This window comes from Ursus maritimus, unplaced genomic scaffold, assembly GCF_017311325.1.
Source record: "Ursus maritimus isolate PB19 unplaced genomic scaffold, ASM1731132v1 scaffold_12, whole genome shotgun sequence".
Lineage (NCBI taxonomy): Eukaryota > Metazoa > Chordata > Mammalia > Carnivora > Ursidae > Ursus > Ursus maritimus.
The window spans coordinates 68,586,118-68,610,507 of NW_024423564.1; the positions used below are offsets into that span (position 1 = coordinate 68,586,118).

The following is a 24,390-nucleotide window of genomic DNA, read 5'->3' on the forward strand; positions in this document are numbered from 1 at the left end:
AAAAAAAAAAAAAAAAAAAGAGCCTCTTGGCTTATGTGACCTGAGGCTGGTAATTAACCTGTCTGTGCCTCAGTTTCCTCACCTGTAAACAGGGCTGACAATGGTGCTTGTGTCGTGAGGGTATTGTGAGGATCGGGGATAAGTCCAGCTGAATGCTCAGAACAGTGTGCGTGACGTGTGTGTGGTACCGACACTGTGCGTGACGCCTGTGTGGTACTCTAAGCATGAGCCTCCACGTGGTTATTGTCCCCCCTCTGCCATCCCAAGCTCCCAAGTCTCCCCTCCGCTCTACCCTGAGGACCCACGGCTCCTCCCCTGTCCCCGCAGGAGCGCACAGGCGAGTGTCTGCAGCGCACGGGGACCAGTGTCACGCTCACGTCCATCAACCACATGGTTGCCTTCTTCATGGCCGCCCTCGTTCCCATCCCTGCACTGCGGGCCTTCTCCTTGCAGGTGAGGCCTCAGGAAAGGGCCCGGGCTCCAGGCGAGCATGAAGCTGAGGGCCTGCTTCATTCAGCCTTTGTGTCCCTCCTGTCCATCCCCCAGGCAGCCATCGTGGTCGGCTGCAACTTTGCGGCCGTGCTGCTGGTCTTCCCGGCGGTCCTCAGCCTGGACCTGCTCCGGCGCCACTGCCAGCGCCTCGACGTGCTCTGCTGCTTCTCTAGGTACCGTCCCTGCGCGCCCGCCCTTACCTCCCTGGCCCCTTCCCGCCCCGTCCCTTCACCGGCATTCCCACACACCTGTCGTCCCTCCTCTCCGCCTCTTGCAGCCCCTGCTCTGCGCGGGTGATTCAGATTCTGCCCCAGGAGCTAGGGGACAGGACAGTACCCGTGGGCATTGCCCACCTGACTGCCACAGTCCAAGCCTTCGCCCACTGTGAAGCCAGCAGCCAGCATGTCGTCACCATCCTGCCTCCCCGAGCCCACCTGGTGCCCCCACCTTCCGACCCGCTGGGCTCTGAGCTCTTCAGCCCAGGAGGGTCCACACGGGACCTCCTAGGCCAAGAGGAGGGGCCCAGGCAAAAGGCGACCTGCAGTTCCCTGCCCTGTGCCCGCTGGAATCTTGCCCATTTCGCCCGCTATCAGTTCGCACCCGTGCTGCTCCAGTCACACAGCAAGGTAAGCCTCCGGGCCTGGAGATGTCGCGGCAAGCCAGGCCAGAGGCTTAGGTGTCTCTGGGCCCCAAGAAGGGCAGAGGGCCGAGCCCCCCCGCCCCAGCACTGGGGGGGGGCGGGGGGCACGGACATCCCTGGGCCTCCAGCTTAGTCGCCGTTTCCCACAGGCCACGGTGCTGGTGCTGTTTGGGGCTCTTCTGGGCCTGAGCCTCTACGGAGCAACCTTGGTGCAGGACGGGCTGGCCCTGACGGATGTGGTGCCCCGGGGCACCAAGGAGCACGCCTTCCTGAGCGCCCAGCTCAGGTACTTCTCCCTGTACGAGGTGGCCCTGGTGACACAGGGTGGCTTTGACTACGCCCACTCCCAACGCGCCCTCTTTGATCTGCACCAGCGCTTCAGTTCTCTCAAGGCCGTGCTGCCCGCCCCTGCCACCCATGCGCCCCGCACCTGGCTGCACTATTACCGGAACTGGCTACAGGGTGAGAGGCAAGGCAGCTGGCGGGGAGGGCTGCTGCAGGCCGGAGCCCCTGGGGCCGCAGGCTGATGCTCCCTCCCTTCTTCTCCCCTAGGAATCCAGGCTGCATTTGACCAGGACTGGGCTTCCGGGCGCATTAGCCGCCACTCGTGCCGCAACGGCTCCGAGGATGGGGCCCTGGCCTACAAGCTGCTCATCCAGACCGGGGACGCCCAAGAGCCTCTGGATTTCAACCAGGTTGGAAGGGGGGCTGGAAGGGTCGGGAGGCACAGACGGGCCCTAGGCCTCATGGGCCCAGACTTTCAGCCCTCTCTGCTCTGCAGCTGACCACAAGGAAGCTAGTAGATAAGGAGGGGCTGATTCCACCCGAGGTCTTCTACGTGGGGCTGACCATGTGGGTGAGCAGTGACCCACTGGGCCTGGCAGCCTCACAGGCCAACTTCTACCCCCCGCCTCCCGAGTGGCTGCACGACAAGTACGACACCACCGGGGAGAACCTTCGCAGTGAGTCCCGGCGGACGTTGGGTCGGAGGGTGCTGGCGGGGAGCCCAGCAAAAGCCTCAGCCTGGGCCCACACAGGCCCTGCCCTAAGGCCCTGCCCACTGCTCCCCATGCTCACTGGCCACCCCCTCCCTTCCCTGCTACCCCCTACCCTCTGCAGTCCCAGCAGCCCAGCCCCTGGAATTTGCCCAGTTCCCCTTCCTACTGCGTGGCCTCCAGAAGACCGCGGACTTCGTGGAGGCCATCGAGGGGGCCCGGGCAGCGTGCGCCGAGGCAGGCCGGGCCGGGGTGCGTGCCTACCCCAGCGGCTCCCCCTTCCTCTTCTGGGAGCAGTATCTGGGCCTGCGGCGCTACTTCCTGCTGGCTATCTGTATCCTGCTGGTATGCACTTTCCTCGTCTGTGCCCTGCTGCTGCTCAACCCCTGGACGGCTGGCCTCATAGTGAGTCCTTGCAGGGATGAGGCCAGAGAGACCCGTGGCTCCCTGCCCCTGCCCGCCCTGCCCATCGTCCCTTCTCCCAGGAGCCCTGGGTGAGCCCTGCCTTCCCCAGGTACTGGTCCTGGCGATGATGACTGTGGAGCTCTTTGGCGTCATGGGTTTCCTGGGCATCAAACTGAGTGCCGTCCCCGTGGTGATCCTTGTGGCCTCTGTGGGCATTGGTGTTGAGTTCACAGTCCACGTGGCTCTGGTGAGCACAGGCACTGGGGGCGGGGTGGACCAGCCGATTCAGTAGTCAACAAATATTTATCAAGCACGTACTCTGTGCTAAGTACTATTTAAGAATTGGTTTCGAGTCCCTGTTCGGGCACCCCCCAAAAAAACTGGGGATATAGGGGCGCCTGGCTGGCTCAGTTGGTAGAGCATGTGACTCTTGATCTCAGGGACATGAGTTCAAGCCCCACGTTGGGTATAGAGATTACTTAAATACACAAACTTAAAAAAAAAGAATTGGGGATACGATAGCAATACAGACAGGCATTACCTTCAAGGAGCTTCTGTTCTACAGTGTAGAGAGAAACAATAAACATATAAACAAATAAGCAGCCATTTCAGCGGAGAGGAGGGGACAAAGGCCTGACCAAAATGGGGACAGAATGAAAGGTGAGAAAATGGGAATGAGTAATTTTTGGATGGTTTTCCTGTGAAGGGATCAGAGCAATGGGACGGTAGCTGGATGGCAGCGTGGGTCAAGGAGGGATTCTTGCAAGACAGAGCGTCTCGGCCTCTCCCAAAGCTCTGGGCGCTCTGGCAGAGGAGGAGTGAGCGCGGGGTGGGGGTCGTAGACCAGCTGGCAGCACCGACACGAGCCTGGCTAGACCCCGCAAACGGCTCCCTTCCTTTCCCCCCACAATAGCCCTGTCCTGATGACAAGAACCATATACACTCCTTGGAGTGCGGAAAAGTCAGCATGCAGAGACATACAAAGAAAGAATAGAAATCCTCTGAAATCTCATCCTAGCAGTAACTGTAACCACTTTGGTGTCGTCCTCCTGGACTTCTGGGCCGGGCCAGCAAACTGTGTCAAGAGCCAGACAGTAAATATCTTAGGCTGGCAGGTCAGAGTCTCTGTCGGGGTCCTGCCATCGGAGCACTAAGCAGCCACGGACAATAATGTGTAAATGGTGGGTGTGGCTGCACTTCTTTACAAGAGCAGGTGACAGGCTCTGTTTGCCAGCTACTCCAGACTTCTCTCTGTGTCTCACTGCAGTGTTACCTACGTAGACTCACGCACACTTCCTGTACAGTTCCCAACTCAGTGCACCCGACCCGTGAGCCCTAGGGACAGATGAGAAGTCGGGGGCATGGCCGGCCAAGGAGCAGCCACAGGGCCTCTCTGTCCCCACAGGGCTTCCTGACCACCCAGGGTAGCCGGAACCTGCGGGCTGCCTGCGCCCTGGAGCACACGTTTGCTCCAGTGACCGATGGGGCCGTCTCCACACTGCTGGGTCTGCTCATGCTTGCTGGTTCCAACTTCGACTTCATCATAAGGTAGGGGAGGGCTGGGCGGGGCGGCCCGGCCCGCGTGCGCTGGCCACAGGGGCTCCCCAGGCTCACCAGCTGCCCCCACACAGGTACTTTTTCGTGGTGCTAACGGTGCTCACACTCCTGGGCCTCCTCCATGGGCTCGTGCTGCTGCCTGTGCTGCTGTCCATCCTGGGCCCCCCACCTGAGGTGACCACACCCTCCCCCTGCTCCCAGCCCAGAGGATGGGGTGGGACAGGCAAGGGAAGAGACAGAGCCAGGAAAAAAGTCTCCTCAGTGCCAAAAGACAGGACTCAACTCACAAGGACCCTCCCCATGAGATCAAGGTGGCAGCCTCTCCCTTTGCCCAAACACCATGTCCCTGCCCCTCAGCTTTCCTGGCTTTTTTCTGGGACCCACCTTAGCGTTTAGGGTCCAGAGCAAGGGGTTTGTCCTAGGACTTGACACCCTGTCCCTTATCAGCTCTGGATCCTTCTGGAAGCCAACAAGGGCCACAGCTTCCCAACAATCATGGTGATGCACCAGTGAGCTGCTGAAGGGGACTGAGGTCCTGGGACCCCTGGGCTCACTGGGACCGGTGTCTCCCCCAGGTGGTACAGATGTACAAGGAAAGCCCGGAGGTCCTCAGCCCCCCAGCTCCACGGGAAGGAGGGCTCAGGTGGGTGTTGTCCCCCACCCTGCCCCAGAGCTTTGCCAGAGTGACTACCTCCATGACAGTGGCCCTCCACCCACCCCCACTGCCTGGTGCCTACATCCACCCAGCCTCCGATGAGCCCACGTGGTCCCCTGTTGCCACGCCAGCTGCCAGCGGCTCCAGCAACCTCAGTTCTAGGGGCCCGTGTCCAGCCACAGGGTGAAGGAGCGCCTGAAGCATGGAGACCCTGCTTGGGCCACAGGAAGTCACTGGGAAGCAACGGGTGGGTTACTGAACGCAGGGCGGACACCCGGAGAGCCCCACTGCTGCTGTCTGCCTGCATCCGTCCCCTGCCTCAGCCGTCACAGACCTCCCTGCTGTCATACGAAACCACCAGCCTCTGGGCTCGGGGCAGCCTCGCACGCCGCGTTCTGTGTGCCGGGGCGAGTGCAGCTGGGGGGAGAAGGCTGCGGTTCAGGCTGCGGGACGGCCCTCTTCCCCCAGCCCGCCCTGTGCCACTGGCCCCTCGCAGACCAAGACGGAGGGGTCCTCTAGCACCCTTCGCGAGGCCTGGCCCCCACACTGGGTAACTCCTGAGTGGGCTGTCTGTATCTCTGCCCACATCCTACCACATAAATTATTTATATGAAGATGTTTATTTTTGTAGTCTGTATAGATGTTAGCTACGCTGAAAGTTTTATTTTTAAAGAGTGAAATATATTCTATATGAACTCATCTCAAATGACTTTGGCGGTTTCCTTTTGAACAAACGGGGGTCTGCAAGTATAGAGTGTTATGGTCTAAGTTCCTGGGGCTACGCTAGTCCTGGGAGGGAAAGGCCCCAGGTGCTAAATTGTCGCGTAATTTTGGTCTGTTTATTCACCTGGCCAGTGAAGACGATGTCCAGCAAGCACGTTGGTCATATGGCTGGTAACAGGACCTGGGCTAAGTGCTTAGTATGAGAAATGCTGCAAGTGTTTTGTTGTCAAGCTCTACTGTGTGGCTTTCAGAGTCATCATAAGCCAGCCCTGCACACCTCTCCAGCTCATTGTCCACCCTTCTGTTTCAGCAGCATGGGGGGCCCGGGTGGAGGGCAGAGCCAGGCAACAGGTAGAAGGTGAGGAGGAAGCAGATAGGAAAGTAGCCAGCTGAAGCAGAGAGGGGAAGAGCAGGGTCTGGGGAGATATTTTGGGAACTTTCTGTCTAAACCAAACGAGGGCAAGAGGCCTCTGCAAGTTAGCAACCTGATGCCCCAGGGGCATCTCTGGCCAGAGAGCCAGGGGATGGATGAGCGGGGCAACTGTCCAGAAATTGAGACTGTGCGAGCAGCCAATGAGGTGCCGTATTTAAGCTGTTCCTTCTGTGATGTCATGTAGCCCCATCGTACAGAGGCCTTGAAGATTCTGGCCACACCCCAGGGCTAGAATAGAGCACCTCAGCCTATGAGGTGGGGAGGGGGGGCTTTTCTTGTCCTTCCCCAGCTATTCTAGGGTTCAGTCTCAAGAGACACAAATATCCACCCTGGGTTCAGCCACCCACTCACCAGAAACAACCCCACTTTTAAGAGCACTGCCTTCTCATATCCCACCCACCAGGCTAAAGGCCAGAAAAATCATGTTTCGAATGTGAAATTAATTCGTTATATACATAAACAAACCTACAGCAGTTGAATCAACACAGAAATGCCGGGGGTGCCTGGGTGGCTCAGTCTGTTAAGCATCTGCCTTCAGCTCAGGTCATGATCCTGGAGTCCTGGAGTCCTGGGATCGAGGCCGCATCAGGCTCCCTGCTCGGTGGGGAGCCTGCTTCTCCCTCTGCCTCTGCCTGCAGCTCCCCCTGCTTGTGTCTCTCTCTCCTCCTCTGTGTCAAATAAATAAATAATTAATTAAAAAAAAAAAAAACACTAAAATGCCTAAAAGAACCTAAAAGAAGTGAGTAGTTGGCTTTGAGCCTAAAGTAGGGGGTGCATCCAGCACGTGCAGGGGATGGAGACTGGATTTCAGTCTGGTCGTGTTTGGGCCACTATGGAGGGGCTTTTGGTGGAGTGGGAGAGCTCGCGGAGCTGGAATAGCGTAAAGGATGTCAGCCTACTGTGTCACTTAAAGCAGAGTGGCCTAGAAAAGCTGGCTAACATCACTTCCGCGTCTTCATCTATGAAATGGGAAGATCAGAGCCTACCCCGTAGGGTGCTTTTTTTTCCCCTCAGGGTTTTCAATGAACTCATTTAGGTAAGAAATAACCTGGTATTTCATAAGCGCTCTCTGGTTTTGTACTTTGTGTAGATATTAGCCGTGCTAAAAGTTTTTGCTCTGAGTGCTTAGGGAATAACCCTGAAACGTGAAAGTGTGTCCTGGTGTGGCAGCAACTGAACGGATTCCAGCCAGTTGGAGCTGGACCATCCCAAGAATGGTCAGTCCAGGGGCATGAATCACGTTCAGTCTCAGAGACAAGTCCCAGGACCTGCAGGGCAGCCCACCCTGGGTGGCACCTCACACCACTCAGTCCTCTGACTTCAATACCCTTTCGTGGCTCCCCATCCAGGACACGATGAAATCCAAGCCCTTTCCAGGGGCAACTCACTCTAGCCTCTGCCATCACTCCAGCTCTCTCCCAGACAGTGCCTAGCCAGACTCCCACCCTCATTCGGACACACTACACTCTAGACAGGCTGAATTACTTGCCGTGTGCATCTCCTATAATTCCACACAGGCAGTTCCCTCTGCTAAGAACACTTTTCCTCCTTGATGGAACCATCCTTTAATAAATAAACTGGACGCTATCTCTTGCAGGAGGGGTAGTGATGTGCCTCCCAGGAGATCCCATGGCCCCTGAAAGCCTTTGCTCTACCGTTTCTGGTTCTGCACTCGGGGCGGAGTATGCAATGATAAGCCGGCACCTCAACAATCCGGACTAACAGCCCCAGCCCCGGTATAGGGCTCGACACCGGCCTGGCACCAGCGGGAAGCACCCTTACCTCTCTGGGCAAACCCGGCGCGGGTTCCCGTGCAGACCGCAGAGAAAAGAGGGAGAGCTGCCACCCAGGGGTCCCCTTGGCGCCTCCCCGCCGCGACGGCTGGTGTCTTCCACCAGCCCGGAGCCGCCTGTGATTTGCATACCCATGGTGCACCACGAAAAGGCAGTTTCACGATGCTTGAGTTCCAGCCCCACGGAGACTTGTGCACTATGGTAGGGCATGCTGCCTGCTCTAAACCTACGGTCCGTACAAATTTCAGGCAGGGAGCACGAACCGTGCAGACACTGAACAACCATAAGTGTGCTAAGTGTTGTCTTGTTCTAGGAGGTTCCAAGCGGGGGCGTGAGAGTATACTCTGGTTTCTCTTCAGATCGTATAAATCTTTCGCCTTTTACTAAAGATTTCCGTGGAGAGGAACAATTGTGAGTTTTAACCCAATTTTTTGAGGCCTCATTGAAAGAGGCTTACTTTTCTGTGGTTTAAAAAATAGAAATGCTTGTAGTATTAATATGATTCTATAGTTCTTTTAAACTCCTTTTTTATAAAAATAAAGTGCAAATTTGTAATTGATTGCTGTTATGCAGGGATATTCTCCCGAAAGAATAGGAATAACCTTACTCTTTTTTCGTGTTGGGGTAAGTAATCTTTTTTTCGAGTTCTTTTTGCTGTTTTATTTCTAGTAGTGCTCAACTGCAAGTAATCCCAGTTTATTTCTCAGTAAGGGAAAGAAAGTCATGCATGTTTCTCCTCGTATCTCTGCTTGAGATACAGCAGGAAGGGGTGAACACAGTAGTTGCTACTTCCCCTCAGACTCCCTAGCTGTCTGCGCCCCAGTTTGGTATGACTTCTTTCACACCGATGCACTCCCTTCCAACTCTCACTCTGGGCCGGTTTTTCATGCTGAAGATTCCTGATTCCTTACTATAAGGAAGGGGCTTAGTTTACTAGTAGAACCCAGCACTGGAAAAAATTGGACAAGTAATATAATCAGGATAAGTAATTTACGATCTCAGTGATAAATGCCATACAGAAGCATTATGAGAGAATGGATAGGGCCAGCCACCAAATGTGTCCTTGGATATTAGACCTAGCTCTTCCCACCTATCTGCATCTTCTTGTCCAAACTCATTTAATTCTCTGCCTCTAAGTAACTACCATCTCATAGCTGGTGACGGTCCACAAATTTACAGCCATCGGCAGATCCCATTGATGACCATACTCAAAGTGTATGTTTCACGCGGCTACGTTTCACCTACTCCACCCTGGTCCTAGAAGAGCTCTTGATGGATTCAGGCGAAAACCCCTCCCTAACTGTTCTCCTTAGACTGCACCCCATCCCCTCCTACCATTTTGTCCCAAACTTCCACACAACACACACAGAGAAATTGGGTGGTTTTTTTTTTAATGTTACTTTTTTTTTTAAAGGTTTTATTTACTTGACAGAGACAGAGCGAGCATAGCAGAGGGAGCAGCAGGCAGAGGGAGAGGGAGAGGGAGAGAGGGAGAGGGAGAGGGAGAGGACTCTCCAGGGAGCCTGATGTGGGATCCTGACCTGAGCCAAAGGCAGCCTCTTGATGACTGAGCCACCCAGGCGCCCCAAGAAGAGACATACTCTTAATCACTGTGCTAGTGATGGGGTTCAGTACATGCTACCCCAAAATATAGTACCTTAGCATATTGAATATTTTAAGCAATTTGAGAAACCAGAAAAGTCACTGTCACCTCCCCATCCTACCCTACCCCACACCCTCCCTTCTCCCTTGGAACTGGTCATTAAAACCAAGTGAGCCCTACCCCCCTATACTGGAGGCAAGGAGTCATCCTAATCTCCAAGGTCAAAGGGACTACAAATCCAAACAGGCCTCGTTAAGTTTCCCCCAGTTTACTACACTTACCTCACACTTTTTTTTTCTGAAGATTTGAGAGAGAGAGAGAGCGCACGCACACACGCAAGCGGAGGAGGGAGGGGCAGAGGGAGAGGAAGAAGCAGGCTTCCCACTGAACAAGGAGCCCATCCGGGGATGATGACCCGAGCCTAAGGCAGACGCTTAACTGAGCCAACTGGGCACCCCTACCTCATACTCTTTAAACCATCATATTCCTTCATCACTATCCACACTTCATCAAACCTAGCATAAAAATACTCGGGTTTAACCATTTCTTCTTTTTTTTTTTTTAAGATTTTATTTATTTATTTATTCAACAGAGATAGAGACAACCAGCTAGAGAGGGAACACAAGCAGGGGGAGTGGGAGAGGAAGAAGCAGGCTCATAGCGGAGGAGCCCGATGTGGGGCTTGATCCCATAACGCCGGGATCACGCCCTGAGCCGAAGGCAGACGCTTAACCGCTGTGCCACCCAGGCGCCCCTTAACCATTTCTTCTTGTCTTCATTTCCTTATAAAGAGTCCCATATTACTAAAACGTATATTGGGGCACCTGGCTAGCTCAGTTGGAGTACGCAACTCTACTGATATTGGGGTTGTATGAGTCCCACGATGGGTGTAGAGATTATGTAAATAAAAACAAACAAAAAAACAAACAAATAAATAACACATCTTAAATAGATCTGTAGTCTTTTCTCCTGTTAATCCGTCTTTGTCAGTTTAATTTTCAGATCCAACCAGGGACCCTAAGAGGGCAAGGAAAGCTTCTTCCTCCCCCACACTACCTTTTCTTTTGGCAAAAGGAATCATGCTGTACTTGGTCTGCACTGAATTTTTTTTCCCAAAGGTCACAGATATCTTTCTACATCATGGTAGAAATATATCATAGTTAATCAGTCTTCTAGGTTAAACCAGGACATCAAGTTTGTTTCCAATTCTCATTATCCAAACAACGCTATCATGAAGTGGTACTATGAGTAACCACATTTTCAGGCTTGAGAGGTAATGCCAAATACCTGTCTCTAATCCACGTGCAACATATTATTGTATAAAATCCCAGAGACAGAAGTTTAACCTTATTTTCTTCTAATCTACTGTCCTTCGTTTTAGATTGATAGTATCTTGGTTTACAGCTCTTTTAAAACTCTTTATGGAATAAAATAGCATTTAAATAAGGAAATAAAGTCACCACCTAACATTTACAGAGTACTGAGTAGGTGACAGGGACTGGGGAACAAAAAATAAGGCCCCACTCCAGGCCCAGGGGTCTTTCTTCAGGGAGATTCAGACCCTCAGGAAGACAAATGTGTAACGAATGAAAGAGGTAGCGTGGGGGGTCTACAAGAACTAAGAGTGAATGCACAGCCAGAAAATGCACTGCCTTCCGACAAGGGATGTAACGCAAAGACAGTGGTCGACAGAAGAGTTACCACTAGTAATTCTGAGTCCTGAGTCTGAAATAGGGTGTATCTTGTCCTGACAGCATTGGGGATGTTGAGTGCTTTAATACGGGGAGTAGGGCTGGCAATCTTAAGCAAGTCTGCTGCAGTGTGGGAAATGGTTGGCGGGAAGAGGGGCATGGCAGGCGCTGCACTGGAGAGAAGGCGGGAGGCTGTTAAGAGCTTGTTGCATTCATTCTGAACACAGACAGGACTGGGTGAACTAAAGCTAAGAGAACTGAACCAACTGGAAAGATCTCATAGGGGAGGAAAAATTACTCTCTGAGCTCTTGGCTGAGACCCTTGTAATAAGACAGATTAACAAAAGAAAAACAAGTTTATTAACATGTATACCTCATGTGTACGTGGAAGATACCCAGGGAAAAATGAGTACCTCCCTGAGGCGGCCTAAAATACCTGCTGAAAAACCATCTTACGCTCAAGAGGAAAGAAAAGTGTAGGGAAGACAGTTACGGGGGAGCCTCCAGGAAAATCACAGTAAACAAGGTTTGTTAAGCAGAGTTCAATGGGTGCCTTCTCCGCTGAAATCCTGTGAGTTCATCATCCTTCTTTTCCTGGTACAGAGAATGAGACACCCTTACAAACGGAGATTTCCTTTTTAAATATAAATTTCCCTTACAAAAGGGTAACGTCTACTGTTTCCACAGCTTCCACTGTTTCTCAGAATAGTCCATTTAAAATAACCCTTAGCCCAAAGAGGCGTGTTTTGGGTTGGCACATTCTGCTACCCCTCAGTCTCTTAGAAGGTGGAAGCCACCGGAGGCAGATGTGAGAAAGAGGAGTAAGGCAAGGCTGAGATGCAGGTTTCTGGCTCAGACACCCACGTACATGAGAAACACGATGGGGGCAGAACTTGGGAAAGATGAGAAGGCAGCTCAATTTGGAACTGAGTCTGAAGTGTCTGTCCGGCATTTGGAGAGATCTCCAAGAGGTAGGTCTGGAATAAAGAGGGAGCTGAGCTGAAAACCTGTGGTGGTTATAAAAGTAAATGCGGCGGGACCGCGTGGCCAGAGTCCCACGAGAGTGTCAGGGTAAGGGTGCAAAGGAAATCGCTTTGGGGCCCGGCCCCGCCCCGTCCCAGCCACACCCACTCCCCCCCACCCCATCAGCGCAGCGCGAACTGAGATTCTTCCAGCGCCTGGCTCGCAGAGCATGCTGGGGGCGGAAGGCCCCTGTGAGCGCCAGGCATGTTGGGAGCTGTAGTTTGGGACAGGGCCAGAATTCCTCGCAAATCGCGGCCTTGGTCACTTAAAGGGCAGGTCCAGAAAGCAGTGATGCTCGCGGGGCAGGGTTCCCCTGCGGCGGCGGCACGGGGCGCCCCGGGCCGCATCCCCTCTCCGCAGAGCGTGGCACTTCCACGCCTCCACGATCTGCTCTACCTGCAGGGAAGGCCGGTCACGGCGAAGTCAGGCAGTACCCCCGTCGCCCCGCAGACCCTGGGCCGTAACCCCCCACCCCTGCGCTTCCTCTCCATCCCCAACCCCCACGCCCCACCCCCCACCCCACCCCCCGCTGCTGAGTGGATCTGAGTTTGGTTCCCCGCTCCGCACCGGGATGAGCGGCTCCCGCTGGTTCTGCTCTTCCAGGGCGCTCAGCTCCGCCGGGGCCAGTAAGGCCAGTCTCAGCTCCCGCACCACCGGGGCCGCCACCTCGGCCACGGGCCGCTCCAGCACTGCCTGCGAACGCCAGCCCTAAGCCCGGACGGGCCGGGTACCTGCCCCGCCACCCGCTTGCCAGGTTCCTGCGCCCCAAGCCTCCTTCCGCATCCCCACCGCGGGGTCCCCCGTAGCCCCAGCTCACCGCGCCCACGCGCGCCCAGCTCCGGGCAGCCAAGACGAGCTCAGCCTCGTCCACACACAGCTTGTCGCTGCGCAGCAGGGGCAGCAACGCGGGCGCTGACAGCTCCAAGAAGCCGCGGGTCCGGAGCGCCTCCTGTGGGTCCAGGAGCGGGTCAGGGAGGAGCAGAATGAGGTGTGAGGGTTTGGGAGTGTGAAGATGGGGAGCGATACCTGGCTGTGGGCCTCTATGAAGGCTATGCAACGCTCCTGCAGCGGTCCCAGGCCAAAGGTTACGGCAACCTGGAAACCGAACGAAGGGCGTCAGGGAGGGAGGCCGGAAGGCCATGTAGTCCAGCCCTCCACGCCGACGCCCACCTACAAGCCTGTCCAGCAACACCCACCTGCAAGGCCTCACAAACCAGCTCCACATCCAGCACCTTCAGCACAAACCCCAGGCACAGCTGGGAACAGAAATGAAAGTGGTTGTGCCAAGGTGTCTCTGCTCCAGAACCCTAGCCCCACCCCAGAAGCAGTGAGCCACGCAGACAACTAAGCAGCCGCAAGCCCATCGTGACCTCGCAGATCCGGGGAGGCAAGGAATCGCCAGGGGCCGAGACTTGGCAAGCCCAAGGGACTAGACCTTAGGTCCAGCGGTCTACCTCCAGCACATTCCCCAGTAATCCCACTAGATGAAAGCCATGTAAAAATCCACTCCTTTCTTCCACTGTACCGGCTCCTGACTCAAAGACCCTTTCGTTTTAACCAGAAACTTGAATTTCATCCACGACCAGTCCCTTTCACCCTCACATCCAGAAAAGTGCTGGGTCATGCCAGGTCCACTTCTCTCAGAGTCATGCACCTTTCTCTTGGGCTTCCACTGCTACTCATCCCTGCTGGACTGGGGAGCCCTTCCCATCTCTCCCATTCACTTCTCCCTTAGCTCCAAATCTTCACTCCCTTACCTGAAACCTCCAATGAATCTCCATGCCCTCCGGGTAAAATAAAGTCCAAAATCTTGAAGGTCCTGCATGATCTAGCCCCTGGTACCCTTTCCAATCTCATCTGTCTTCTTCCTCTCACACTCTTGGTCCAGCCTCTCTAAATGGCTCGCTAGCTCCTTTTGTGCCTCGGTGACTAGAATGCCACTTTTCCACTCCCCCTCTGAGCAAACTCCTACCTGTTCTACCTGATCGAACACCGTGTTTCCTCCTCCAAGAAGTCTTCCCTTCTTTTCTCCCTGATGGCAATACCAGAGACACCCTCTGCAGAGTCTCGGCACCATATACCCTCATCTATCACCCTTCTTATGTCCCTGGGTTACGGGTTTTCATGTGTCTATCTCTCTTTGAAGAACAAGGATCAAGGCTGACTTATCCTGGCATCTATGGCATCAGCCATAAACACCCCATATGCCCCCACAGCACACACACAGCACGCACATATCCTTTTGCACACAGGCATACATAAAGGCCTATTTACACAGCTGTCCATGTGTCAGTACACGTGCCTCTCCAGGCCTGAGTGTGTGAGGCACGGTGTGAACAGAGCCCATAAAAGGAAAGAGAAATGAGACAGGGACCTGCCATACACACCCACCTCTCGCAGCTCCTCCAGCCCGTACTCCACAGCCGCTGTCAGCACCTCCAGCACCTGCAGAGTGGGCAGTCGCGGGAGTGGAAGAGAGTTTCTCCTGCCCCTCCCCCTCAGCCCACCTCCCTCCTTCTCTCACCCAGACCTCCGCCCAGCGGGCTCACAGAGTGGCGGTGCAGCCTGACACTGTTGGTGTACAGGAACTCCAGCACCGCCAGGAAGGCCTCAGCTGGCACGGTGCTTAGCACCACGGGGCTAGGCATCCCAGGGCCCAGCTTTGGGCCCAGAAGTCGTTGGAAGAAGTTGCATCTACAGGCCAACAAGCACCGGTGGGCAAACACCTCCTGCCGTTCTTGACCAACCACAAAGCAAACATCACTGTGGGAAAGGGGAGGAGAGAAACAGGGAAGAAGAGGCCGGTCTTGGGGTACCACTCTTAGGCTTTGCCTTTGCCCATTCTGGGCCTTCATTTCCAAATCTGTCATGTAAGGGACAGGTCTTAGTCCTTCCAGCCAAAGGTCTGCCATACACACTCCTGGATTCTAGTCCCAGCTCCACCCTATGGTGCCTCAGGCAAGTGACTTTATACCTTTGAATCTCAGGTTTCTCATCCATGAAATGGGAGAGTAATCCCAACGCCTCAGGCCTCAGAGGAGGTGGTGAGGTCTGATCACTGAGGAGGCACCAAGGCTGATGCAAGACTGCGCCTACCTACTCCTCTCCTCCCCAGCCTGAGGCTTGAGGTAAGGGAAGCTCTTCTTGGCTCTTCCTCCACACTCTGCAAACTCAGCTTTTTCCCCGCCTCCTCCAGGCAGGAGGGGGGAAGCGGCGGTGCAGAGCGCACTGGCGGTGGACAGATATGGCTGCGATACACCGTCATGAGACCAGACCACATTTTCCATTGTCACAATCACTTCCGGCCCAGCCTCCGGGCCTCCCCACAGCTTAGGGGGTAGGAGGCAGGAAATGCAGCTCGAGCTTCTGGAGCCTCCTAGTCCCAGGTCCAAGGCCAGGGGTTCACTACTCAGACCGGACTGCAATCCCCAAAGCAGTAGGGTTATGGGAGTCACCAAGCCTTGAGGAGCCCAGCTTTCAGGCGGTGGGGACAGAAGGCTACATTCCAGTTCGGACCAGCCCTGCCCCCGTATTCTATCCCTGGCTGCCGACACCACTAGCAGCCTGGGCAGTGAGCCCTAGGCAGCACCCTTGAACTACTTCCTGTCTGAGACTCTGGCTCACTCAGTCCCTTGAGCTTTGTTCCTCTTGTGAATCCCCCGTTCCCAGAACAGGGTCATCTGCTCCTCTGCCTCCCAGGGAGGGACTCAAGTTACATCCCATCTCTCAGGATCCAGGGGGCAAAGGGCTCTTCTCTGCCAGGAGCTCAAGAGCCAAAAAAGGAAGGCCTTTGCCTGAAGTCACACTGCTGCTCCGGGCTCCAGGCCCCACTGCCCACCCCCCACCTCTGGCTCTCAGGACATCATGGACACTGAGTGCCCTGTAGTCATTCTCCACACTTGACTTCCCCAGACTGAGTTCACCAGGGAGGAGGGTTGTCTTCCCCACTTCCTATGTACCCAAGGCTTCCTCAGTGTCATGGGGCCCAGCAAAGCCAGTTAGGGAAAACCCACAAACAGGGCCCACCCCCTCACCTGTATTGGGGATTGTTGAGAAGGCTTCGGAGTGCTGTGGAAAAGGGTGCAGCCTCCCCGTGCACAACCAGTCCTGGGGTCTCCATGGGTGGGGGGGGCAGGGGAGTAAGCGGGTAGAATAAGAGCCTAGCAGGCCTGCTGTCTTTTGGTCTGTGGGAGGTGGTAGGTGGGAAGGAGCAGGAGGCCTGGCCGGGCCCAGCAGCTGGTGTGGAGACTAGAAAGGCCTGAGAGGGAGGGGCAGGAGCTTGGGAAGCCTGTTAGCTGAGAAGCTAAAGTTTAGGGATGGGGCAGGAGAGGCCCAGGTTCCTTAAGAAGGCATCAGAGGCCAGTGGAAGAGGCCAGAGGCTGGGCTAGGGGATGGGGACTCGGGGAGGGGGCCAAGAGTGGCTGAGGGTGGAGCCGACTGGACTGGGGAGGAGAGGCTGGCAGCGGATGAGGCCCCAGCTGGGAGCCTGCCCAGGCAGCAGTGGGTGGGAAGCCTGTGGGTTTCCACAGAAACTGGAGCCCGGCTTGAGAGGCCCCGCCCATCTCCACAGGCCCAGGGAAAACTTTAGCTCTCAGAGGGGCTGGAAGCTGAGTGGAGGGTCTTAGCACCCAGGCCCCTGTCTGTCTTGGGTTCAGAGTTCAAACTCCCTGCCCCTCCTACCCCTCCCCTCACATGCACACAGGGTCAGGATCAGGTTAGCCAGGCCTAGGGAAGCCCCTCAACAGGGAAATTCCTCACCCCCATGGAGTTTTCAAGACCAAAACTGGCTGGTCTGAGAGGGGGCAGTCGTGTCCCTTCCAGAGGAAGGTCAGGTGAGGCGGTGTCAGCTCTGACAGAGGCGTCATGGCCTCTGGCATCCCTAAAATGCAACCCTGGTTAGGGGGCTGGCATTCTGGGCATCCAAGAGGTGTGGCCAGCTAGGGACAAGCCCTAGGGCACTGGGGTCAGCAGGGGTCACGAGGCTGGGCTCTGGTTCACCGCCAAGTCCAGTCACCACTGTTGCACCAGTGTTGCGTCAGGTCTGCTCCCACCGGCAGGGCCGATGGCCTCCCCTCCCCCTGCACACAGCCCTGAGCTGAGGAAGTCATCCAAGCCCCACCCCAGCTCTGCACAGGGAGCGGAAATGTTTGTCCTTGTTGAGGCTGATGGGGAGACAGAGAGCCCTGACCTCCTCCCTGTGGGCCCGGATCCTGATTCTCCTCAGCAGCCACCCCTGCAGGCTCAAGTCTCCCCACATCCCAGGCTTCTGCAACTTGCTCACAACCGAAGAGCCAGCCTTCACAAGGGGAGAAATGGACAGCAGCTCAAGAGCCCTGGGAGCCCCTCTCTGCATCTGCCCCTCGAGTAGTCCTTGTGGTGGTGGTATGCCCTGGGTTCTAGGCCCCTGTTAGCCCCTCTTCCCTGATGACTCAGGCACCCCCCACTCAGCACATACTCACAGCAGTAACACTTCCAGGTTAAGCCAGAGCCAGGACTGGAAGGAGGGAACCAAACAGGAGCGCCTGCTCAGTAACCCAGGGCAACTCCACAACACAAGGGGCCATTACCTTCCTGCCTGCCAGTCAGGCAGGCTGGGAGAGCAAACCCGGAGCTAGGAGGGAGTCTGGAAGCCAACAGCTGCAGGTGACTCAGGTGCCTGCGGGAGTTTCGGGAGAAGAGGGCATTCATCCCAGAACTGATTCTGGAGGTAGGGCCAGAGGCCAAATGCAGAGGGTGGAAGGAGCTTCCTGAGTCACCTGCCTCCAGCCTCAGCCAAGCAGAGGGCGATCTTTGTGTCCGCCACCCTAGAAGCAGGTAGGGGTGGAAGACAGCTGGATTCAGTACCCACAAGGCTAGAAGAATCTGTGGGGTTGAAGGAGTTGGGTCTGTGTCTCCTTCTGGTTAGGGGTTTGAGGCACCAGTCTAGGCTGAGGCGAACCAAGGGCAGACTTATCTCCCCCTTCTGCTGGCGAAGTCAGGTGGAAGGGAGACTAGGAGGTGTCCTTAGAGCTCACTTAGCTAACCTCCATGGTGCCCAGGGGAGAGTGAAGCTCAGGGGGCAGGGGCTAGCCCAGGATGATAGTCTGAGCAGCACCGCTTATGTCCTTAACGGCCCTTAACCCTCTAAGCACCTAGGAATCCATGCAGTTCCGGACTATTTGATTCACCTGTCCCCAGAACACAGGTAAGAAGGAGTTGGGGGTAAAAACCCTCATCATGGAGTAAAAGACTGGATGGGGTACAAAGACGGCCAGTTTAGGCCATCATGTCCAAGTGTGGGTCTTCCAGCCACCAGGTCCATGGCTGGCAGGCCTGTGCCCCCCGGACGTCAGGAAGAGGACACTATCAAAGACCCCGGGCTGAAACTATCGCTGGTGAGGCCTCCAGGCCACCTGCCCAGTATTGATGAGGCCCGACTGGCAGGTCTGGGCCCGTCCTCCCGTCGTGGCTCTGTGCTGGGCCCTGCCTCATCCTTCTCACGTCGCAACTCGCTGGCAGGACCAGGTGCAGGTCCTGGGGGTCGGCGACCATCTCTGGGCCCAGTGCCTCCTCTGGGCTCAAGGGTTAGCTTCTCAGGGCTGCCGCTGGCCCCCCTGCGTCGGGTGGCGCCCTCCTACCGCACAGAGCCTGCGCCAGGGGAGCGCTGGGAGGCTGCTCGCGTACAGCACTCCCTGGAGGCGGCGCTGGCCACCAGGCTGTGCCACGCCTGCTACTCGGGCACCGAGGCCGGGCCGCTGGCTCAGGAGCTGTGCGAGCTGGTGCGTGTGCGCCTGCGTGAGCTCTGTCCCCCACGCTACAAGCTGGTGTGCAACGTGGTGCTCGGGCCGCGCGCCGGCCAGGGCGTGCACGTGGTCAGCCGCGCACTCTGGGACACCGAGCACGACGGGCTGGCCTCCGCCGCCTTCACCAACGCCTCCCTCTTCGCTGTGGCCGTGGTCCACGGGCTCTACTGCGAGTGAGGAAGCCTCCAAGTTCTGCAAAAACGGTTTATTATCCCAGGAGAAGGCCCTCCCCGGGGCTCAATCCCAATAAATAAATGTCTGTCAATAAATAAAAGTGGTCCATAAATAACACCCCCTAGCTGGGGACTAAGGCTCAGGCTTTTCTTGGAGAAGGGGTAGGAGGCTGCTGGGACAGGCAGACTCCCACCCCAGTAAAGCTGGTCCCTGATTCCCTGGGGGATTCAGCCCAGAGCCCCCAGTGAGGCACCAAAGGGACAGGGAGGCCCACAAAGGTAAGGGCCAGAGCCTTACAGGCACAGGCCTCAGACCTGAGGCTTATGTCATGGCCTGCCCTGCAGGTTAGGGCCTAGGCCGGGCAGCGGTCCCGGAGCAGACGCAGAGCATAGCGGAGCCGCTGCCGCAGGTCTGGGGAGCAGCCCAGCTGCCGAAGGTGGGAAGCGAGGTAAGTACAAGCACTGCGATTGCGGGCCACGAAAGTCACAAGCAGGGGCTCCCAGCCACTGAGGATCAGCTTGGTGTGATCTCCATAGAAGTTCACCTGTGCGCAGAAGGGGGGCACTGATCAGGGTCTAGGCCGCCGGTCCAGTTTCCTCCCCAGCACCATGGGGCTCCCAGACCCTCCCCCCGACTCCAGGAGGGGTTCTCACCTGGACAGTGCCGTCACTGAACAGCATGAGTAGGGCCTGATCCGTCTTGACCCACTGCAGCAGGAGTGGGGGGACAGGCACCTCCACCTCTTCCACACTGGGCAGATCTCCACCCTGGGAGCAGGAGCAGGTCACCTGTCTGACAGGAGTCACGCCCCTGCCCCTTGATGTCTCCCTTAGAGGTTCAGCCTCTAGCTCGGAGTCCCCACCCCTCCCGCCAAGAGGAACAGGAAGGGATTAGGATGTGTTCGTCCTCAGTGTGCCCCACTGCAACCCGCACACCTTCATGAGATGCTGTTGCATGTAGGAGGCAAAATACCGGAGGACACCCAGCTGCGGCTGCAGGGCCCGCGGCACAGCACCCACGGGGAAGGACGAGTGCTGGGTGCTGGTGGGGTTGTAGTGCACAGTCCTGGAGGAGAGGACACGAGAGGTCAGAGGGAGCCCGGCACTGACGCCCGTCCCTGGAGACCCCAGGACACCCAGTGCAGGAGCACACCCCTGCTGGGCACAACGGCCAGATACAAGGCACTCCCGGACAGCACTTACTTTCTGTTGGCTGAAAGGGCCATGTGCGTGCCATTGTTGAAAAGCACAGCCACACGGCGGCTGGACAGCTGATACCCAAAGCCAAATTTGTTGGAGTAGTCAACCCACTTGCTGACCCATACCAAAGGCTCTGGTTGTGCAAGGGGAGCTGGGTTCTGTTCCGCTGTCATGGAAGAGGAAGGAAGTGAGGACCTGTTCCCAACCTTTCAGCCAGAGAACTCCCAACCGCCACTCACCGTTCCGGACCCCACCCTTACCTGGGGGCATGAAGGCTAGGCAGTTTCTCAGCGCACAGAGGGCTGACTCCACCACTGTGGCCACAGTCAGACCTTCTTCAAACCCTGAGGGGAACAGGGCACCGGGAATTCGGCATTAGTTCACCAGGACACCGGCCATGTCTCTCTGACACTCCTTCCCCCTGACCCTGGTCTCAGCCCCGACAACCTCTAGCACCTCTCATCCTCCTGGCTGCTCACCATCTCCGCTGCTCGCCAGTGTCCCACGGGGTGAGCTGTCCTCCGGCGCTGTCTCTACCAAGCTGAGGGGGGCTGGACCAGAAGCTGCTGGAGCCTGGAGGGTTGGGTAGGGGAAGGGAGTGAGATAGGCCTCAAAATCCAAATCCTCGAGAGTCCATGGCCCAGCCTTGCCCTGGCAGCCAGGGCACCCCAGGTCAGCCCCGCCTGGCTAATGAGACACAGCCAATTAGGCTGCCACGAGGCTGGATGCTTCAGTAGCTTCTTTTATCCCAGGCTTCCTGCAGCAGCTAGGGTGAGAGTGAGTCAGGGCACACGACCCATGTGAGCACCTCACCTCAGGTCTGGCATCCTGATGGCCAATGGACGTCCGAGTGAGGCCGTTCACCAAACAGGAGACCTCGTCCCGCTCCTCAGGATGGTTTTTACCTGGGTGGGGGAAGATATAACCCTCATATCCTGTCCGCCCCCACCCCTGGGCTTCCTGCAGGGATACAGATGGGCACATGCTCTCCCCAGGGGTTCAAAGGCATTCACACTCATGCCCCCACAATATATGTACCAAGACTCCTGCCATGCTATATGCTCAAAACCACTGACATTCCAGACTTACTCTTCTTCTTCCTGCCAAAGAGGCTCTTGGTAACTTTGACAAACAGGATCCTAGCTGGGTTAAGGGGTATCAGGTCTGGGACTGTCACGCAGCTACTGACAGGGAGCCGGTCAGGGGTGTAGCCCTGAGGAGGAAAGTCATGTGAGCAAAGAAGGGAGGCCCCAGGAGACCTGTCACCTACCCCCACTGGATCCCCTGGGAACATGCAGACTTGACTTAGATGTCTGGGGAGCTACAGACCTTGGTAAAGAAGTCATGGCGCAGGATCTGGTCAATAGAGGGGCGGTCCTGAGGCGAGGCTCGAAGGATGGCAGCCAGGAGCTGCCGGGCAGGCAGTGAGAGGCTGGCGGGCAGTGTGTAGTGAACCTGTTTGATGCAGCGATATGTCTCCTTCAAGTCAACCGTCTCAAAGGGGGGGTTCCCACAGAGCAGTGTGTACCTGCAGGGCAGAGATAAGGTCAGGAGCAGAGCGGAAGGCACACCCCACCGGGGCACCCCCAGTGTACAGATGACCCCGGGACTCACATGACACAGCCCAGAGACCACACGTCTGCCTCGGGGCCGTGGCCCTGTCTCTGCAGCACTTCTGGAGCCACATAGTTGGGGGTGCCACAGATGGTTCTGAAAAGGGATAGGGAGGAAAAGAGGAGAAGATTCAGATCCAGCCTGGCTAGCCGCCCCCCCCCCCTTCCCTGCCCCCACTGTGAGTCCAGACAAAGCAGCTGCCTGTCACCAAAGGCAAGAGAACTCCTGCTTGCCCCCCCCCCCCCCCTTCCCTGCCCCCACTGTGAGTCCAGACAAAGCAGCTGCCTGTCACCAAAGGCAAGAGAACTCCTGCTTGTCCTGGGACAATGGATGCTGGGGACAGCAGCTGAGTCCCCGCCCACCCGCCTGGCCCAGCTGCTCAGCTGCCCTGCAGGACAGGGGGAGGCCTTGACCCCCACCCCAGCCCCCTCCTCCAACGTTAGCAGAGGGTTCATCATGGACCCTTTCCTCAGTCCCCCACTCCCGTCTGTCAGACACCCACACAGGCTGTCACCTCCTATGGTCTGTGCCATACACAAACCAACACCAGCTGTCATATTCCCCCAAAACACTCATCGGCCACACATGCTATCTGTTGTCACTCACACCCAGTCATCGTGGCCACAGCAGGGTTTTCTTACACAGGGTGTCATGTCCTGCCATTCCCACCCTCTGTCTGTCTCACACACATTGCTTATGTCACCTTGCCCCATCCGTACACAGGATCAGGTCAGACAGCTCTGAGAATCCTTACACCCCCACCTGTCTCAGGACCTCAAACACCAACAGGACCCTCAGCCTTTCCACCCGTCCCAGTGAGCCCAGCTGCCACCTCCACCTTCCCCCACACACACAAACACCCATCATCCCTTCCCATCTATCACACACACACTTCAGGCGGTCATCATGCCTCCCACATACATACTCACTGTCACGCACGTCATCTGTGTCACATAGACCTTGGCCACCCCTCTCCTCAAACACTCACTTCTTCCTATGTTCCGGGGGTTCCAACCGGGTTGCCAGCCCAAAGTCCCCCATCTTCAGTTCCATGTTCTCAGTGATAAAAAAATTCCCTGAATGGGGGCAGAGAGGTGTGTCAGAGTCTTTTCTCTCTGCCTCCCCAACCCCCAGTCCTGCTGGCCCAGGAGTCTCACCCAGCTTGAGGTCGCGATGCAGGATGCCCCGCTGGTGCAAGTACTTGAGTCCGGAAAGGACCTGGCGCAGGTAGTAGCGCACCTCGGGCTCCAACAGAGTGTGCCGGGCCTTCCAGATGTGGGCCAGGGACTGCGGAGAGCCACCGGGTCAGCCCCTGATCCGCCCTCTCCGACCCTCCCTCCATCCGTGCTCGCTGAGGAAGAGGCAGCGCTCCAGCTTTGGGTCTCAAGGGTCCCTTTTCCCTCTCCCACTCTCAGTCATGGCTCACCTTTCGGCTGCAGAGCTCCAGGAAAATGTATATGTTGTCAGCATCCTCAAAGTGGTGCGAGAAACGCACTATGTGGCGGTGCTGCAGGCCGCGGTGCAGCTCAATCTCGTTTAGGATCTGCAGTGGGGGCGCGGGGTGGTCATCCCTCAAGGGCTCCCTCACCACTGTCCCCGCCCCACCCCTGGTCCGCTGGGCCCGGGCCCACCTTCTCGCGCTGATGCGGCTTGGTGATGCGGCTCTGTGAGATGACTTTGACCGCGTAGGCGTTGCCGGTCTCTGTGTCAGTGGCCTCATAGCAGCGGGCAAAGCCCCCCTGTGGGGAGCGGGCATCAGGCAGAGCGCTCCAAGACAGCCAAGTCTGGCCCGCAGAAGTCCCCGCGCCGAAGACAAGCGTCCCCGCGCCGAGGAAAAGCGTCCCCGCGTCCCCGCGCCCAGGACAAGCGCCCCCGCCCCACCCGGCGCGGTCAAGGAGGTCAGCGGGACCTCCCCCCTCGCTAGCACACCACCCCACCAGTTCACCTTGCCCAACAGGCGGCCTTTGAAGTAGGTGCGACCGCTGCGCGGGTCGGTGATGAGGCGCCCTGGGTCTGTCACCGGTGGCCCAGCCAGCATCTCCAGCTCAGGTCCCCGCATGGCACTCTTAGGCGGCCCGGGCCCGGCAGGGGGCGCGGGCGGGGCGGCCGCACGCGGGAAGGGGCGCGGGGATAGGAAGCCGGCGGCAGGCTCCATGCAGGCGGTAAGTCGCAGCGCGGACCCGGCTTGTTTCGGTTCCGCCCGGCCCGGACCGGACCGCGCGTGGAGCTGCCGGGATTTGCTACGCGGCGCTTGCGCCCGAGGGAGCCCGGCGTTTTTATCAATGAACGGCTGTCTCCTCCCCGGCTACTCGTCATTAAGAGCCCGCCCCCTTCCAGGCGGCGAGTCACCTAGAAGCCACGCCCCTCCTCAGGCCGCACGTCACCGAGAAGCTCCTCCTCCCACCCAATGCAAGTCCAGGCCCAGCCTGCTACCCACGCGTTAAAGACGCAACCGTACTGATAGTCACCGTGCGGGTGCGACCAGAATGTAGGGGTCAGCCGTTTCTCCGTACCCCACTCCCTACGCCCTGGTGACCGAGGGTCCCGTTCATGGGGGTCTCTTTCTTTCCCCATCTTTCGGGGCTTTTTCGGAAGTCTGAGTGGGGCTGGG

At 57.0% G+C, this 24,390-nt stretch overlaps 4 protein-coding genes and 1 non-coding gene across 10 annotated transcripts in view; 3 read left to right on the forward strand and 2 right to left on the reverse strand.

Moving 5' to 3' along the window:
- PTCH2 (patched 2) overlaps positions 1–5,443 on the forward strand; it is a 14,641-nt gene extending 9,198 nt beyond the window's left edge. Inside the window, exons 12-23 of the mRNA XM_040626605.1 lie at positions 328–453; positions 547–665; positions 770–1,118; positions 1,282–1,594; positions 1,685–1,827; positions 1,914–2,094; positions 2,252–2,532; positions 2,642–2,779; positions 3,938–4,080; positions 4,164–4,263; positions 4,665–4,732; positions 4,921–5,443. Of these exons, the coding sequence (XP_040482539.1) occupies positions 328–453; positions 547–665; positions 770–1,118; positions 1,282–1,594; positions 1,685–1,827; positions 1,914–2,094; positions 2,252–2,532; positions 2,642–2,779; positions 3,938–4,080; positions 4,164–4,263; positions 4,665–4,732; positions 4,921–5,263 (2,304 nt within the window). The 3' untranslated portion in view covers positions 5,264–5,443. The remainder of the gene's footprint in view (positions 1–327; positions 454–546; positions 666–769; positions 1,119–1,281; positions 1,595–1,684; positions 1,828–1,913; positions 2,095–2,251; positions 2,533–2,641; positions 2,780–3,937; positions 4,081–4,163; positions 4,264–4,664; positions 4,733–4,920) is intronic.
- Positions 5,444–8,032: 2,589 nt separating this feature from the next.
- On the forward strand, positions 8,033–8,148 carry LOC121102151. Its single transcript, XR_005834239.1, has one exon. It is a non-coding gene; the product is annotated as a U5 spliceosomal RNA (small nuclear RNA).
- Positions 8,149–11,328: 3,180 nt separating this feature from the next.
- On the reverse strand, positions 11,329–16,937 carry BTBD19 (BTB domain containing 19). 6 transcript variants are annotated; one of them, XR_005834177.1, is made up of 8 exons: positions 14,560–15,509; positions 14,402–14,455; positions 13,207–13,266; positions 13,037–13,105; positions 12,828–12,959; positions 12,578–12,703; positions 11,856–12,406; positions 11,329–11,581 (listed from the first exon to the last, which is right to left on the reverse strand). XR_005834177.1 is itself a non-coding variant. In XM_040627371.1 (8 exons), exons 1-8 carry the CDS (start codon positions 16,128–16,130, stop codon positions 12,272–12,274), a joined length of 876 nt encoding a protein of 291 aa, XP_040483305.1. In that variant the 5' UTR covers positions 16,131–16,937; the 3' UTR covers positions 11,329–12,271. The 6 variants fall into 6 exon arrangements, 4 of the variants coding, with proteins under 4 accessions (XP_040483305.1, XP_040483306.1, XP_040483303.1 ...); XM_040627371.1 differs by adding an exon at positions 16,045–16,937 and having other exon boundaries at positions 11,329–12,406; positions 14,560–14,773; XM_040627372.1 differs by having other exon boundaries at positions 11,329–12,406; positions 14,560–14,773; positions 14,985–15,513.
- A 664-nt stretch (positions 16,938–17,601) lies between these two features.
- Positions 17,602–18,974, forward strand: DYNLT4 (dynein light chain Tctex-type 4). Its single transcript, XM_008699303.2, has one exon. It carries the CDS (start codon positions 18,244–18,246, stop codon positions 18,967–18,969), a length of 726 nt encoding a protein of 241 aa, XP_008697525.1. The 5' UTR covers positions 17,602–18,243; the 3' UTR covers positions 18,970–18,974.
- A 12-nt stretch (positions 18,975–18,986) lies between these two features.
- On the reverse strand, positions 18,987–24,088 carry PLK3 (polo like kinase 3). Its single transcript, XM_040627373.1, has 15 exons — positions 23,725–24,088; positions 23,411–23,518; positions 23,206–23,322; positions 22,937–23,066; positions 22,768–22,855; positions 21,780–21,875; positions 21,495–21,693; positions 21,255–21,378; positions 20,979–21,070; positions 20,645–20,738; positions 20,426–20,509; positions 20,169–20,331; positions 19,902–20,031; positions 19,620–19,733; positions 18,987–19,510 (listed from the first exon to the last, which is right to left on the reverse strand). Exons 1-15 carry the CDS (start codon positions 23,932–23,934, stop codon positions 19,319–19,321), a joined length of 1,941 nt encoding a protein of 646 aa, XP_040483307.1. The 5' UTR covers positions 23,935–24,088; the 3' UTR covers positions 18,987–19,318.
- Positions 24,089–24,390: the final 302 nt, after the last annotated feature.

Bases quoted from the DNA above. Each gene is read 5' to 3' on its own strand.
- DYNLT4 (XM_008699303.2), top strand. From the start codon at position 18,244: ATGGGGTACAAAGACGGCCAGTTTAGGCCATCATGTCCAAGTGTGGGT.
- PLK3 (XM_040627373.1), bottom strand. From the start codon at position 23,934: ATGGAGCCTGCCGCCGGCTTCCTATCCCCGCGCCCCTTCCCGCGTGCG. The intron at 20,510-20,644 runs GTGAGCAGCCAG...TGTTCCCCTCAG, and splicing joins ACTGGCGAGCAGCGGAGATG to GGTTTGAAGAAGGTCTGACT. The intron at 20,032-20,168 runs GTAAGTGCTGTC...CCTCTCCTCCAG, and splicing joins GCCCTTTCAGCCAACAGAAA to GACTGTGCACTACAACCCCA.
- BTBD19 (XM_040627369.1), bottom strand. From the start codon at position 14,922: ATGGCAGACCTTTGGCTGGAAGGACTAAGACCTGTCCCTTACATGACA. The intron at 12,960-13,036 runs GTATCGCTCCCC...CTGGACCCACAG, and splicing joins TCATAGAGGCCCACAGCCAG to GAGGCGCTCCGGACCCGCGG. The intron at 12,704-12,827 runs GTGAGCTGGGGC...TGGCGTTCGCAG, and splicing joins GCTGGGCGCGCGTGGGCGCG to GCAGTGCTGGAGCGGCCCGT.